Source organism: Cotesia glomerata, linkage group LG3 (genome assembly GCF_020080835.1).
Source record: "Cotesia glomerata isolate CgM1 linkage group LG3, MPM_Cglom_v2.3, whole genome shotgun sequence".
NCBI lineage: Eukaryota > Metazoa > Arthropoda > Insecta > Hymenoptera > Braconidae > Cotesia > Cotesia glomerata.
This window is the reverse complement of record NC_058160.1, coordinates 13,832,748-13,851,177: the sequence shown is the minus strand read 5'-3', so window position 1 is coordinate 13,851,177 and position 18,430 is coordinate 13,832,748. Positions and strand designations below refer to the sequence as shown.

Below are 18,430 nucleotides of genomic sequence, written 5' to 3'. Positions count from 1 at the left end.
TAAGTTTAGACAGTGTTAGACAAAAATTTAGAAAGGTACAATCTGTGCGACAGTTACGAAGATGGGCTCATACTTTAAATCAGAGAGGGACTCATAAAGAAAAATTAGCAAGAATTTGTGAATATACATTACAAAATTTCAAAGCAGCTATAGATGCAGGTTTAATCGTACATGATTGTGACATAAAAAGATGGGCCTTACAAGCTCAAAAAGAAATTGGTGCTGAAGATTTCCGTTTTAAAGCATCAACAAAGTGGATCGCGTCATTCAAAAGAGCACATCGCATCGTATCAAGAAAAATAAATAAGTTTATCACGTCCAAAACCATTGAAGATAGTAAATCATTAAAACAGCAAGCTGAGGAATTTGTCAATAATGTAAAACAATAAATTAAAATTTATGAATTAGCAAACGTATATAATTCAGATCAAAGTGGTTTTCAGTTGGAAATGCATTCCGGTCGAACTTTAGCTGCTGAAGGAGAGAAGCAAGTAGAATGTCTTGTACAATCTGTTACTTCTACTACTCATAGTTACACAGTTCAACCAACTGTATCCGCTGATGGAAAGCTTTTATCCCCACTTTTTTTGGTTCTAAAAGAACCAAGTGGTAAATTTGGACCAATAGTTGAAACAACACTTTTTAGACCTCATAATGTATACATAGAAGCATCAAAATCAGGAAAACTTACATCAGTTACGAATTATTCTTTATTTTTATTTCTGGTTTGCGCATAAGTTATTGTTGATACAAATAGTTCATATTTTTTAATTTTCAGATCATTTCAGAATTTGGTTGGAGAGGGTGTTTTTTCCAAATGTGGGCCCAAAATCTTTATTACTAATTGACTCATGGACTGGGCATTGTCCTCAAGTTGTACAAAGCGTTAAACCAACAGATAATGATAATGAAGTAATGATCTTACCAAAAGGTACAACTGGGAAAATTCAACCGCTTGATGTTTTTGGATTCCGAGTATGGAAAAATTTTGTTCGATATTTTTCGGATCGTACAGTTTTGATGAATTTGGACATAAACTTGCATTTACGAAATAACATTATAAAATTACAATCACTTACACATATCCAATTGTCATCTCCTCGGTACATAAATTTATTCAAGTACTCGTGGTACAAAAGTGGCTACACAGAAGTAAAACCAGATGAGTTCGAAAATCCTGTGGATTTTGCATTTCACGGATCATGCAATTCTCATTGTGAGGTTCCTGGTTGTCAAAATATAGCAATTATCCGCTGTTCATGGTGCAAAAAGTCGTTGTGTTTTCAACATTTTTTTCATGAACATCACGATTGCAAAACATATATTGAAAAGATCTGCATATGACAAAATGATGAATTTAAGTATTAAATTTCATAAACATCAGAAATATTAAATATTTTTGTAAAAAATCATTTGTAAATTATTTTTAAATTTAATTTGATTATAGTAAAGCATATATTGTAAGCATTTTTTCTTTCTTCTTTTTTTTCCAAAACAGATTCACATTACATGACATTTATAATATTTGATGTCCCGATACACAAAATAAAGTTTGGGATGAGAAGTAAACAAGTAAGTAAAATATTAAGATATAATATTATTATTATTTTCTAAATGCTAGAAATGTACAAACAAATTATTATTGATGAATTCATATCGAAATTAATATAAAAAATTAGGAAAACGGTTGACCCTAAAGGCCATCCCTGCAACTTCCCGCTAATTCCGTTAATACCTGGCCGCTTTTTTGAGCTCTTCGAGCTCAAAAGTACAATCTGTGTGTTGTTTTAAGCTCTCCGAGCTCAAAAAGATACCTTTTCTATGCTTTTAAGCTCTTTGAGCTCAAAAGTCTGATAGAAGTTTCATGGAACACTATTTTTTGAATGTTCATACCGCAATAACTTTTGAATGAATGAACCGATTTTTACGCGGTTGGCGGCGTTCTACGTATTTTTTTAAGCCTTATAAATAATTTCTAAGTTTTAATTGGTCAAACTAGAAATTTCGGAGTAACTCTGAAAAAACACTTTTTTCGGTTTTCTTTCGTTCACGATATCTCTCGAACGAATCAACCGATTTTTACCAGCTTGGTGGCAATCGACGTGGTTTTATGATGTTAAGAGCTGATTAGTTTTTGGAATCGATCGGTAGAGCTGTTTGAAAGTTATTCCAAAAAATGTCGAAGTTATGTTGAAAAAATCCTTATTTCCAAATATTTCGTCGAGGATATCTCTCGAACTAATGAACCGATTTCCACGTTTTTGTCGACAATCGACGCGGTTTTTTAACCTCTGAAATTATTCTATATCATCAAAAACGATCCGAGAAGAAATGACGAAGTTATGTGAAAAAAACAGTTTTTTCGGTTTTTTTCGGTTTTATTTCGTTCACGCTATCTCTCGAACGAATCAACCGATTTTGACCGGATTAGCGCCGATCGGCGTGGTTTTTTGACGTTAAGAGCTGATTAGTTTTTGAAATTGATCGATCGAGCCGTTTAAAAGATATTCCAAAAAAACCACTTTCAAAAATGATTTTTTTCTAATTTTTTTTGAGATTTTTCAAAATTTCTCAAAATCTATCGGTCCAAATTCTCAGGAAATCTAAGTTTGGCGAAGCCCTTACGAATGGCACCAACCGCGATGAAATCGGTTCAACCGTTCAAAAGTTATAAGTGATTCACATACTTACACACACACACACACACACACACACACACACACACACACACACACACACACACACACACACACACACACACACACACACACACACACACACACACACACACACACACACACACACACACACACACACACACACACACACACACACACACACACACACACACACACACACACACACACACACACACACACACACACACACACACACATACATACAGACATAGTGACAACCTCGCGGGGATAGTCAGGGAAGCTTCCTGTGACCTTCAAACGTCGAGATCTGATGAAAACTCGATTTTTGCAAAACGGGGTGAAAACAATAACTTCCCGATTTTTGAAAATCTGAGATTTTTAGCGGGAAGTTAAAAACGATATTTTCTTGGTGGTCAATGTAGATATGCTTAAGGGATGTTCACCCCCTAAACTTAATTTTTTGGAAAAACCCCGAAAGACCTGTTCTCTACTTTTTTTTCCTCTTCCGATTGCCGTTGGTTTCATTGAAATCCATCGAATAGTTTTTTTTTTATAAAAGTTTTGTGATTTTCAACCCTCATAACTTTTGTTCTATCCATTGTTTTATTATAAAACCAAAAGCATTTTTTATGATTTTCCACCCTGAAAATTATGCAATTGATCCCATTCGATTATTTAAACTGCAAGTATGCGAAACTTGAAAAACACCCCTTTGGAGGCTAACTTTTGAGGGGTAGTTTCACCCTCTAGAAATGTTTTTCCGCAGATAAAAAAAAATACGTGTCTCTTAGATTTCGACGGAGAATAACATATCTCAGTTTCATCAAAATCGGAGGGGGACACCGGAGAGAGTTTCCTTGTAAGGAGAGTCTTTTATGAATCTGAATTTCAATGTTCAGATTGCAGAATCTAATTGATGCTTTGTAAATATTCTTAATTAGATTTTGTATTGTATTAAAAATATAAAGATAAAGATAAATAAAAATAAAATAAAATAAAAGATCAAGTCAAACATAGAAATTATAGGAATATTTTTTTAAATGAACTCTGGACGCAGTGAAATCCATCAGAAATTACTGTAATTTTATCTCAGTATCTCATATAATAGTAATTCGCTAAAAATAACGAAAGAGATAATTTTGGTAATTTTTGATTAATTTCACTGCATAATCGTTGTAGATTTTAAATCTAAACAACTTTTTTAGTTATCAAAGGGCGATTGTTTTGCGGCTGATCCCATCTCACCTTCACCGTCATGTTTACGCTTTGGCGTTTTGAGACCACTCCTGCGAAGTTCAGGGGCAGTTTTATTTTCTTAGTAATAGCTTCTGTCTTAGTAATGTCAGACAAATGACGAATAGAAAATTCAGTCACGAGTTCTGAAAGATATAATATTTTTAAGGCTTGGAACACTATAATAATGCTATAATTAATAACAATTAAATCATATTAAAAAGATTCATAAAAATATTAGACTTTATTAAATATTATTAGGTGTAATTGATTTTTTCTTTAAAACATCAATTGAAATTATAACATTTAACAAATAAAAAGTTTTATTACTCACTAGGATGAACTAATGGACTTCTCAAGATCCTTAGATGGTTTCCTACTACAAATTTTACCTTTGCTTTATCAAATTCGGTCAACCTTAAAGATATTTTATATTAATCTTCAACGAGAACCCCATTTCCGTAGCTTCCCCCGAATGATGTTACCTTTGAAAAAGAATCTTTAAGGTAACCCTCAATATCTGCAAATCACACCACTCATTATTATTTATTACATCTAATTAAATTAATTGAATACTAAACTTACAGCATAAACCGTCAGCGGTATTAATATCCACGATTTTCACAGTTTTGATCTGTGTCATATCCATAACTGATTTCTCAAACTTTATCTCGTGAACGGTGACAATTGTTGATGCCCCCACGGTCAATTCAACAGAGTGTACGATGTCATTCGAGTTGTCGAAACGAATAGACGGAACTGATGTGCGTGCAAGACGAAATCAAATAATCTAGAATTAATAATGATTACGATAATTAATCTGCATAACTTATTTTAAAATTTGAAGCGATAAATTAATTAAAAATAATGAAACATACGGTTCTGTCCTGTATTTTTACAGAGTATTGTTTAGCGAGTAAACCCCAGAAATTTACTTTGACCCGGCTCCTGCTTCCATTATTGACAGAAATTTTGAACAAGTCAGTGGGTTTTCCATTTGAGATTACCTTTTTAATCCCTTCGATATAGTCAACATAACCAAATAGTGCGCTAGACATAAATGTAATTAAAGAAAACAGTAAATTATTACTTTTATTGAAATATTTCAATCCGCATGAAGTTAATTCAATAATAAAGCATTGTTAAGAAAAACTTACGCGGTGTTATCACCTACGACCCACTCTTCGATCTCCTCATCATAAGTAAACTTCTCCACTAATTCTTCCATGCATGACATATTAAGTCACAAAATTTTTATTTCAAGAAATTGCTATGTTACGTTCGTGTTGTAGATGTTGTAACAATACTTTTCCCCAAAATTTAACTAAATTCGACCGATGGCGGAGATATCGGCTGGGTAGAGTATTTTACGCTCGCCCTTCTTAATATATAATAAAATTAACCCGGAAACCCCTCAGGCTGTGTTAGTGCACATTTGGACGCCAGATAATTTTATCCAAAAATTACCAAAAAATAATAAAAATTCCAGGGGCCGTGCCGGACGATCAATTAACGATTTAAACTAATGCGAATGAAAAGGTAAATTTTAAAGTAACTAAAGTCAAGGTCAAGACAGAATTTACAATTAGAAATAATGAATAATAAATTATAAAATAATATTTTATATTGACGAATTGAACTAGGAAGATGAGTCATAGGAAAAGAATCCGGGAATTAACTTACATAAAATAAATCATTGTTTAATCGGTAAATATTCACGGAAAATAATGTGCAGTATCATTTACTACAAGATTGCAGTAAATGTTTCTGTAGTTACAAATATCATATAAGTGATAACAGTTACTCAATATGCGTCAAATTTTACTAAATCAATAAGTTGAATTTACTCCAATCTTGCGGTAAATTCTACTGCACATTGCAATAACAAATACTCCACGTGGGAGTTGAAAGTACTACAGAAGGAACCGTTCCCGCTATTTCGCCAATTTGGGGTTAGTCTCTTGTTAGTATACTCGTTTATTATAGCGTCTCATAAATAATCATCTGTAAATAAAATACTAAACGTAACACTGATAGAAGGATTTGTTTATAGTTAAAAATATTTGTTAATATTTAACAAATCATTTATTACAGACCACTTTTTAGTCTTTAACAAATATTTATTTGTATTTAAAAAGATTTATTAATATTTAATGAATTAATATTAGATTTATAAAATACAAACAAATTATTTTAAATACTAAGAAATATTTGTTTAATACTAAAAACTGGTCTCTAATAAATAATTTATTAATTATTAACAAATATTTTTTAATACGAATAAATCCTTCTATTTTTATAAAAACAAAAAATTAAAAAAAAAAAAATACAGACATTTTTTTTAAATTTATACTTTTTTAAAACCTAAATATATTTAGGGTAATTATGTACAAGTAGGGTCCACCCTATTTTTGTTCATATCTAGGTGAAGCATTAACATTATCTAATTTTTTTTTTATTCTGTTTGTTTTTACGACGTATATATGATAAAAAATGTCGTGAGAGAAAAAATAAAGATTTCGACAGCTTTTTGCCATCAAAAGTTGGAAAAAAAATTGGCTCTCATTTTTTTGGATAAAGTTTCTATTTTATCTTTTTTGATGTTTTTAATATATATATATTTTTTTTTAAATACATAAAAAAATGAACAATTAAAAAAAAATGATCAATTTGATCAAAAAAAAAAAATATTATGGCCCAACATGGATGAACCCCACTTGTAAATAATTACCATATTTATTATATATAAATAACTCAGTAAGTGATTTTTAATTATAAACTATAAAAATTTTAGGTTATATACCGTTTATTTTTATGCAATTGGTTAACCGCATATTAAGTAAATTAAACTACAATTGGAGTTACAAATACCGCATGCTGTACCATATCATACTTTTTACTATAGTTAACGCTTAACTACAATATTGGAGTAAATCTACCCACAGTTTGGAGTTGTCTCAGGTCATACTACAGCCTGCGGTAAATGGAACTACAGTTGCTGTTGCCACTACCACAATTTATTTTCCGTGTTAATAAAAATAACTTATTTATTTATAAACGGTATTACTTAAAACTAAATCTACTTTCCAAATAACAAATTAAATCCTTTATGGAATTTTTGATTGACAAATAACTTTCCTTTCAACTCAAAATCCAACATTGCGTTCAAGAATAACAATAACCGCAATCAAAACAATAATTATAATAATGAATAAAATTGAAGAATATTAAATATAATTGGTGCTTGAAATACCGCGTTAATTAATTTTGAACAAAATTGGTCGCAAAATATAAAAATTGTAATAGCAAATAATATTTATTAATATTATTTATAAATTAAATCCGAAATAACAATTATAATATCAATTAATATTCAATATTCGGTAACATCAAAAGTAAATTACACCTAAAAATAATAATCACAGTAATTAACTATGACGTAATGTCTTAATTAAAACATTGCTGGCCGTATCACGGACCCAACACGCGGCTTTCGGGATAGGTACAAGTATTCCCTTATAATAACCCTTACTCGCTACGGGATCGACCCGATTAATCGATAGTGATTTTAATTAAACGACGAAAGAACAAACTATTTAAGCCAGGAGACAGTGGTGTACGGATAATAAAATGGCTCAACTTGTGAGTACTCACCAAATAGGGAACTCCAACAAAGGTGCCAGATCCACTCTTTACAATAGCAAGAGTCCCGCGTGTATACCTCACACCAAGCGGGCCACCGCGTGTATACCTCACACCAAGCGGGCCACCGCGTGTCTACCTAATTTTTGTCACCGTAAACCGTTCGAGGCCTCGTGTTCAACAACGAGGGCCTCTCTAGCCATTTTCCCAAATTTTTTAGACTCTTTGCTCGCGATCGATATTGTAGGGCTTTACCCGTGCAAGTAAAGGCTATGATTTATCACTTATAGCAAAATTAGGTACTATATGACAATGATTTACGGCGATATATACAAATAATAATAATAATAATGAATTGTAAATAATCCATTATAGATACCTGAAATAGAAGTGAAATTAATTCTTAAATTAACAACAATAGTATCAAAAATTTCGAATATAAATAATAATAATAATAATAATAATAATAATAATAATAATAAACTCAATAAATAAATTAATAAATAGATACAAAATAATAAAAGTCAGAGACACACCGAGTGTGGATCTGTCGCCAAATTTAGGCGCAGGGAGGGACGCACACAGGAAATAAAAACCCTGTGACAATGTTAATAAATGGACCGCGCGGTACGCCTGAATTGATTTTTAATAAATGGACGAGCCACGCGGTAATCTTACTTGGAAATCACGAATCCGACAATTATTTTATGAATTGAACTTATTCAGAACATAAAACAAACTAAATATAGAAGATTATTGAAATATTTATTAATCATTTTAGTTTTAAAAATGAAAGATTAGGCTGAATACAACAAATTTCACGAAGGCAGCAGTATGGCGCGTAACTAGCTAACGTAGAAAAGGGCAGAAACGTATGCGCGCCACTTCCAAGTGACGCTCAGCTTAATATTACGCTTGCGCAATAACTCCAATACTCGTCATAACGGTATTATTTGATGCCTCTAGATGCATCCAGCAGGCGGTATTACCTGCCAGCGAAGCGCGAATTTAAATGTAATTTAGATTAGTTTTAATATTTTATCAATTTATAATTTAAATAGTGAAAACTGTTCTAATTAGAAAGTTTAAATTCTATGCTATAGAGTATTTGAAGTATTTATTATATATAGTATATTTTGTTTTAAATAAATATAATTTATTATTAAGTGTAAAGAGACATTGGAGTTGAGTTCCGAAAAACTTTAGGTACCGGAGATTTTGAGGAAAATTCATAAAGCAAACTTATCAGAAAAATTCTATGATCCCTTCTAAAAATTAAGACTGTTAAATAAAGTATTTTTGTAAAACGCTTTAATATAATATTGCAATTAAATATATTAAGGCCCAGTTTTTCAATCCAGGATAAAAGTATTATTATTATTGCCAGTATATTTATATATATGAAATATATAGATATATTTCGTCATTGGATAAAATTTTATCCTCGATTGAATAATTGGCCCTGAAATTAAATTAACAATTCATATGTTACATATATTCAACCTATAAATAATTGATTGTTAATTTTGAAAGAATAAGATTTTATAAAATAACATTATGAAAATAAATTAATATCCACCAAATGGAAGCATAACAATTATAAAAAAGTGTGTACCCGTATATGGCAATTACATCAAAATACGCCTTTCAGTATATAACATTTGTATGTTGAACCATAAATATAATCATGAAAATAGCACTTTAACGTTAAACAGAATTCCTACAGTTATTCTAATTCTAAATAAACAACTAATACTAAAACACAACAAAAAATTGTTTTGCTATGACTAATGGTTCAAGCAATTAATTATAAAGACATATTAAATTATAATTATTCCGTAGATTATAAAAAAACAATTATTATTGAGTCTGGGAATATAATTCGTTTATCAGAAATTCTTTGGCTTTGATAATTCATATTAATAACACCAAAGTTAATAAAATCTGGAAAAATCTCACTATCATTGGATATAGTAAGATATTTGCAATAATTGCTGTTGCATTATTAATATTACGTAAGTATATGTGTTTCAGATGATATTAAATCTTATAGTGGGTTATTTTCATACTTGTATTCATAATAAATATTTTCCAATAAATCCATACTTGAGGTTATTTTGTAATGTCATCTCATATTTTTGTAATATTCTGTGAACATTGTATTTGGCATTGTAATAACTACAATAATTGTTAATTTTATTTTTCAGGTGGACTGTCGTCCAAAACTGATCCTAGGGTTCAGAATACGCTATTTTACTGACGCTGTTTTAAAACTTTATGTCCTCTAGCTTTAAATCTTACTGTATGCTCGTAATTTTAATTTCAAAATTCTAGATACGCTGTTCTTAATGCTAGAGCAATCAGCAATCAATGATATATATTACATATAACTTAAATTAATATATTTCACTATTACTATACTACGATATTACAATATTTATCAATATAACTTGAAATATCATATAAAAATATTACAAAATATTTAAATCTAAATTTGAATTCAAATTTTAACTGTAATAGAAAACTTAGAACCAAACTTGAAATCTATTCTAATTACGATTTAACCAAAATAATAAACAAAATTTAAAACAAATGTTAATTGAGAATTAGTTATTATTTTATTGCGTGCTACTGAATTATATTTCGTCGTTATTAGTAATTAAGTCGCTTGTAAATAAAAATAACTAAAAAAAATAAATGTAAAAAATAAAAATAAAAATTGGCTTTCTTAATATTTCAATTATTAAAACCTTATATATTCATCATTCTCACATTTTTTATTAAAATTAGTAAAAATTATGTTTCAATAGCAAATCATATTAAATGCCTGTCTTTTTACATTTAGATATAATCGAGAATATTGATTTTCAAGGAAAAGCATTTGTATTTTACTGGTAATTAACTACAACTCAAATTTCTGTTTCCTAACAATTAGTTTTTCTTTCTAATTCCGTCCGAAATTCTATGGCTACGTTATTCTGTTAAATGATATTTTTTAAATAACAAGTATACTAATAATTGTTTTTTAGTATAAAAACATAATTTACAACTTTCATCCTAATTGTATGACTTATTATATAATATAAATAAATATGGGTCGAAGAAAAGCACAACGGACACCAGCTGAAGAAGAAGAAATAAAAAAAGCTCGTCTGCAGAAAAGAAAGGAATATCAAAGAAACTATCACTCAAAACGAAAATCAATTAAATTCATTACTAATAAAGATACCAATCCTATTGGATCTATGGCTTCATGCTCCCATAATGCTCCAAATATAGTAATAGGCACTAATTTGGAAACAATTGAACTTATTGATTCTCCTGATATTGTCATGAATGATGTCACTAATGTACCCTCGACATCATCTGGTATATTGGATCTTGAGTTTAATCAATTTTTGAATTATGATCATGTAAATAACGAATGTGTTGAATTATCAGAAACAATAGCAACACGAATTAATAGTCATTTATTTGATCATAATTATAGCGGAACGATTATAAATTAATCATCGAATTTCGAAAACGTGAACGATTATCGCGATTTCGAAAATACAATGACTGGTTCTAATAATATACCGTCGACATCGCATGCATTGCCGTTAGGAACACATCAGATGCAAAATAACTATTCTGAGCATAATTATAGTACAAATCATTACTCTGAGCTTAATCACAACAGAACAGCCGGCGAATCATCTAATAACGAAATTCTCAACAATAGACAATATAATACAAATAGTAATTTAAACCAATCGAATGCAAATGATATTCGTAATATTGATACCATTCCCGAAAATTATATAGGTGAGATGAATGTAATTTGTCAACATTGTCATGCGAAACATTTTATTAGTGAAAAAGTAGCTAATAAAATTAATTCGTTCAACAATTGTTGCCGTCATGGCGAGGTATTATTACAAACTCATCCAGAATTTCCACCATTATTAAAATCTTTATTTGAAGGGTCTCATGACAAATCTCAAAATTTTTTCGAGCGCATTCGTTATTTTAATAGTTCATTTTCTTTTGCTTCATTTAACGCTAATCTGACCGATTTGTCTTCCCAACGTCGAGGGCTGTACTGCTTCAAAATTCAAGAGCAAATATACTATCAGATGAATACTTCATTATATATATTATCTAATGAAAGCCCAAGTTATGGTCAATTATTTATCTTAGATTCGTCAGAAGCTATGGCTTTTCATTCTAAAAGAAATATAGATTGTGATTCAAATCTTTTACGAGATATAGATACAATGTTACGTGAGCATAATGATTTTGCAAAGTCTTATCAAATGATGAAAGACGTTTTGCATGATGAGTCAAGAACTGATATAAATGGAGCTATTGTTGAGCCTGAATTGAACTTAATTTTTACTTTAAAACCCGGTATGGATCCTAGACGATACAATTTTCAAAGAGTGAATGAAGTGGCTGCAGTTTTTTCTACTTCAGCAGACGGCGATATTCCAGAATCTTACGTTACGGTTCAAAATAAAATGACAAAAACTTTCACACGTCTGTCTACAATGGATCATAATACTGAACCTTGGGTTTATCCTTTATTTTACCCATTCGGTAATCAAGGATGGCATCAGTTTATACCATATGTATTTAAAACCAATCGAAGGGTAACTCGTGCAGATTATTATAAATATAAATTAGCAATTCGAGATGATTTTAATGTTTTTTTAATGGGCCGACGATTAACACAGCAATGGATAGTTGATAGTTGTGTTAAAATAGAAAAAGATAGATTGAATTTTCATAAATTTAATAAAAAAAAATTACGTGCCGAATCTTATCAAGGCTTATTAGATCATCTTCAAACTTGTGTGAACAACACAGATTTAAATATAGGCAAAATTGTAATTTTACCATCTATTTTTCACGGTTCTCCAAGAAATATGTAACAGCATTACCAAGATGCTATGTCTATGGTTCGTAAGTTTGGTAAGCCAGATTTATTTATTACTATGACATGTAATCCTAAGTGGCGTGAAATTACAGAAAATTTATTACCTGGACAAAGTGCTTCAGACAGACCAGATTTGACTGCGCGTGTGTTTGATATAAAAAAAGATGCCCTGGTTAAAACTATTGTAAAAGAACAACTTTTTGGTGAAGTTCTAGCATATAATTGGGTAATTGAATTTCAAAAACGAGGACAACCGCACTTACATATGTTAATAACATTAAAAAATCATATGATTTGAGCTACAATTATTTTATTATAGCTTAGTTTTGAAGTAAAACTATTAAATTGGAGAAGACTGTTTGCATGCACGAATAAAAAAAACCATTCGGCAGCCAAAATGGAAGTAGATTTCTTTTTCATAAAATAAATTTAAGAAAAAAAAATTATGAGTACACCAAAATATTTGAAAATTATGCAAAAATAAATAGTATAATTGATTTTAAGTTATATTAATAAAAATTTATTAATTTTTTTGTGTAAATTTGTGTTTTATGAATATCTATGCAATAAAAAAAAATATATATATATTTATCAATTCAATAATCAGATACATATATAATAGCTTGTCATAATATTATCTTGATCATTCATCATCTTCAGAATCTATCTCGAATTTTAAATTTGGTAATAATCTAAAATCATTATTTTTCAAAGTAACAGGAATCAATTTTATAAATGATCTTCTATTAATTTCAAAACGAAATTCACAAATTAAAGGGTTATTAGTGAATTCATCGAATACTCCAATTCTTGCAATTGATTTCTTGATTATAATTAGTTGATGTAAATGTATATTATTTATAATATCTTGATAGAAAGTACTCAAACACATTACATATCTTATTTGTACTCCTTCTGATATTAAAAAAATGAATCAATATTCATATTCTACCCATTGAATTCCTATTATTCTTGTCACAAAACCAATGAAACTGGGGAGAAATGATGATGTTATATAATTATTTATAAGTTAAGTACTAAAAAAAAATTTAGCTTATCGAGGTAAATATAGTAGAATTTTTTGAAAGCTGTGATATGAAGCTAAATACAACCTTAATTTTTATAAAATCTACAACTTATGTACAACTTACGTAGAGCGATCTCCATTAGCGAATAATCTTAATTGTTCACTTTTTGTAAAATCAAATTTCACCATTTTGTTTACGAAAATATTTATCTCAAGTTATTTACGTAACAGTAATTTTAAAAAATTATTATAGTATTAGTAAATAGAAATAATTTTTGATGATGATACTTGACTTTTAATTGACAGTTTTTATTTTTATTTACTCTTATCTATCTGCTAACTTCAGTTTTATCTATAATAATAGTATTAAAAATTTTTATTAGTTATTGAAAGTTTTTTTTTCATTAATGTAGTAATAAAATATTTTATTTTTATTAGTGATATATTATAAATTTATTGCTGGTATTATTATTTTAATTATAATTAATTAATGATATTATATATTATCGATTATTAATTATAATTATTTTGTATTTTATTATATTTAAATGTACGTTCATTAACAATATATGGTTGCATTTTTATGATATTTTGAATTAATAGAAATAACCGCTTTATTCGTTAGCAGCGATATTTAAGATGTATTGGGAAATCAGCCGGCTGTGTTACAGGTCTACTCATAAAATCTCTACTCACAGCCATCAACGACATCTGTACTCAGATACATTTTGATTCAAATTCATTTTCATTCAGTTACAACTTTATTCAATCAAATCTTTACTCTGATTCAACTTTACTCAATATTACTTGCTTTCAGGTAGAACTTTAATCAGTTACAACCTTACTCAAATTCGAGAGTAGTCAATTACAACTTTGCTCAGTTACAATTGTATTCATTTTCAAGTCTATTCACTGAATTCTTAACTCAGTTACATCTCTATTCACAAAAAATGTATTCACTTATATTTGTAATCATTTACAACTGTACTCACGTTCATCTCTACTCACAAATTTATGGTTAATTGATAAAGTAGAAATCTAGATCAGACTTTCAAAAAAGTTAAAAAAAAAAATAAAAGATGTCGTTAAAATAGCTTTTTTAAATTATAACAGCAGTGCTCAACTTAAATATAAAACATAAATAGCCCACAAAAGAAACAACAAAAAATTACTATAATTGATTTATATATAAGGAAATAGGCGCAAAAATTTAATATTAATTACAAAATATGGTTGAGATACAATAATAATTTAATTTAATGTCCCTATCATTCGATAAATTTTTTGTTTTTGATAAAAGTATTTTCAAATTATTATTTATAATTTTAATTATTGTGAACAATTAATTTGAATAATTATGACTAGTAAATAAAATTTTATTGTTATATTTCAGGCCGCAAATTTTAAGAAACAATAAATCAAAAGTTATTAAAGGAAAAGAATAAATTTTCGTACAGAATTTTTTGAAAGGATTAGTTAAAATCAGTTATTTTATAATAGAAAATTACTTATTGTCAATTATTAGAATAATTTTGTAAGGAAACTCTAAATTACAGTATTTTTTTATTCAGTAAAAAATTATAAAATTTTTTATTATTTTATTAGGTAAGTACAAAAGTTTTATTTTCATTTAAAAGTTTAAGGATATAAAAATTTTCAACTTATATATTAGCATAAACATGAAGTTATTAGAACTAGTAATATTTAGATAAAATATAAAATCTTTTAGCTTTTAAGAAAAAAATAAAAAGACAAACAAGAAACTAAAAATTAAATGTGACACAGACATAAGCGTCCACAAAAAGCAAATGTCGGTACTTAGTACAATATCATTATAGATGTCGATGGGCGATTACAAATAAGACATTTCAATTCATTATTCTCTTGAGCACTGAGCAATTCATATCCTTTTTTGCACCGCAAACACAGGGATCTGTGCCTACAAGGCCGAAAAATAGTTCGAGGCTGATATAATAGGCAACAACCGCAAAATTTTGAATCCATCGTCACTTTCACGTCGTCGAAAACCATTGTATTTAATTTTTCCCTGATCGATACTGGAAATTCATCCATTGATAGTGATATATCAGCTATAAAAATATTAATTATTAATTTTAATTTTTTTTTTCTTAATTTAATTTTAATATTAATTAATAAACCTACGATTAGGATTTTCAGCGACACTACTTATCTGCTCATTATCATTGTTAATATCCGTTTCATCGTCTGAAATAATAATTATCTCGTCATCTATAGTACTATCAATTCTTGGTCCCGGTTCTTCAGTTTCTGAATTATCATCAATAATAATAATATTTGAACGCTCCTCCTCCATATTGTTATTATCAATCGTAGCTAAAAATTTAAATCAGTTATGTGAAATATATTATTAGGGCAAATTGTGATAAAATCTAAAGAGATAAAAGTAATTGTAACCAAATCAAAAAAATTTGAATTATAATAAATATATCAATATAATAAATCCGTAATTATTACTGATTAGATCATTCAATAATACAAAACGATCGTTATTTTTATCAATAATAGTTATTTTTAATATTAATATCCCTTTGTTTATAATAATGAGTTTTACCTGCTTGAAGAGGGATGGTTGATTCACTTCTTGGATGACTAATAGATGTTTCGGTTTGTTCTGGTACGATATTGCTTTCAGGATTATTTGATATTTGATTATGTCCACCAACATTATCACTTTGACCTGGGACACTTCAATTAATTAACAAATTCTAAGGATTTTATAGAATAATTTATAGTACTTACATTGTCGCCTTGAACTTGCAATTTCGATACTATCTTGAATTATTACATTTTTGACCATCTCGTCAAAAAAATATTTTATTGGTAATCTGTATAATAACAATAAACATTAGCAATAAGAAAAAAACATAGTCAAAAAAAAAATAAAACAAAAAGTTTTATAAAGTCAAGTACCTATTTGAATGATTAATTGAATAAATTGTAATTTTTGACTCTGTAGAAATCTTCATTTTAAAAGATTATTTGATTTGAAACTATAGTTTGCATATAATATATTGCAAACATTTATAGAAATATTAATTTATTAAATATATAACATTTATAAAATGGGGTTATTATTTAAAACTGTTATCATCTTATTTTATTTATTTATTTTACAAAATTATTAATTAAAAAAATGAAAAAAAGTTATAATTTAATGGTAATTAATTTTGTTAACTTACCCTTCAGTGTGAGCTGTATGATGCAATTTTTTAGTAAAATCTAACACGTTTTTTGGAATTCCATTTGACATTTGAGATTGATGATTGAGATCAGAATTTTCAGGAAGACTCAAAGTTTTCATACTTTCTTTTAGAATTACCGGAACATTTACTGAAATTGACAATTTTTTAATATAAATTTATATTACACTTTATAATATAGAAAGATTTTACTAAACATATTGATAGATAAATTTACCAATAAATCGCTTAAGAGTCTGATTGTGGGAGTTATTTAAAAGTCTTGATAAATTCTTATTAAAAATTTCAACAATCCAATGTCGATCCCACGATATATCCCATACTAATACTTTTTGCGGGTATGGAAACCAAACATCCATTAAGTAAGACATAAAATGTTTGAAATTTGAGTTACTTGATTCAACTTTTTTCAGTTCGTTCATAATATGCAATACTGCTTCATCATAATTGTCAACGGCGACTGTTGGTAGTATATAAATTAGTCTGAGTAGAACGTGGAGATTTTCATTGCGCTTTGGAAGATTTAATGATTTCCATTTTTGGGTGATTGCCTATTAATAGAAACAAATAAATTATAATTTAGGTTAAATTAAACTTTTTTCAATTATATAGACTAGTTAAAAAAACTACAAATATTCACCAGTTAATACCAAAGCTAATAAACAGAATAAAATATTTAAATGCATCTATTTTTATTGATAATAAAGGAGTTAAATTATAAAAATGAACATTAAATCAGAAAGAAAAAATTTGAAATTCTTGAAATAAGAATTTAAAAAATTCAGAATTTTTTACCAGAGCATGTAAGAGATATGAACTATTATTGACTGAAATTATGAAAGAACTGTAATATTTAAAAATTCGAAAACGCTCCATTAAGAACCCACAATTAATTGCATGAAAATTATAAGTCAAATATATAAATTCTAAAAAATAATAGAGAAATTAAAATTAATAAAAAAAATAAAATAATTAAGTCGTTGGAAGATTGTTCATTGCTATAAAAATGTATTAGACACATATAATATAGGAAATAACATAAATTATTGAGCAATAAGAATATATATTAATTCTTACCCGGGTAAAGTTGAACCAACAAGTTTTTTTAGATACCCACGGCATGATTTCATTTATTGCAGAAATTGTTAAATCATTAAAATCAGCAAAAACAGTTTTTAAATTGTTTTTAATTCCTGGTGAATGGTTGAGCATGAAATTCAAAATACTTTTCAATAGTACTGTAGAGTTACTGCTGCAGAGAACAATAAATGCTGGAACTGCCTGTTAAAAAAAAAAATTAAATAAAGTTTAAAAAGAAAACAATTTTAATGTAAAGATATAGATTGATAAAATAATTTTACCTGTTCTCCATGTCTCAAAAGTATTTTTAGGACGTGAGATGCTTTTGGACGTTTAAGAACACCCTGTAAACAAAAAAAAGAATTTATATTTTTCCAATCATAAACATATAACAAAGACTTTCGTCTTATTTATATTATTTCATTAAAATTCCTATGATTACCTGAACTGTTGATTCAATAAATAATTCACTGGCATTTTCAATTCGATTCAGCAATACTTGGCTAGTGAAAACATCAGCAATTGATCCATCTGATCCGAAAGTACGTCCTAAATAAAAATTTTTAATACCTTTTACCTTCTCAAAAATTACACCAATTTCTAAAAAAGTTTTCGGTATTTTCAT

General features: G+C 28.2%; 2 protein-coding genes across 2 annotated transcripts; both read right to left on the bottom strand.

Annotated features, from left to right (window-relative positions):
* Positions 1–10,441: 10,441 nt before the first annotated feature.
* Positions 10,442–18,430, bottom strand: LOC123261352. The gene is made up of 5 exons (XM_044722943.1): positions 18,248–18,430; positions 18,087–18,149; positions 17,803–18,006; positions 17,074–17,276; positions 10,442–10,452 (listed from the first exon to the last, which is right to left on the bottom strand). Coding segments are annotated over exons 1-5 (654 nt in total). The 3' UTR covers positions 10,442–10,451.
* Positions 15,253–16,345, bottom strand: LOC123261732. Its single transcript, XM_044723510.1, has 4 exons — positions 16,265–16,345; positions 16,077–16,202; positions 15,647–15,838; positions 15,253–15,573 (listed from the first exon to the last, which is right to left on the bottom strand). The coding sequence occupies exons 1-4, from the start codon at positions 16,320–16,322 to the stop codon at positions 15,302–15,304; spliced, it is 648 nt and encodes a 215-aa protein (XP_044579445.1). The 5' UTR covers positions 16,323–16,345; the 3' UTR covers positions 15,253–15,301.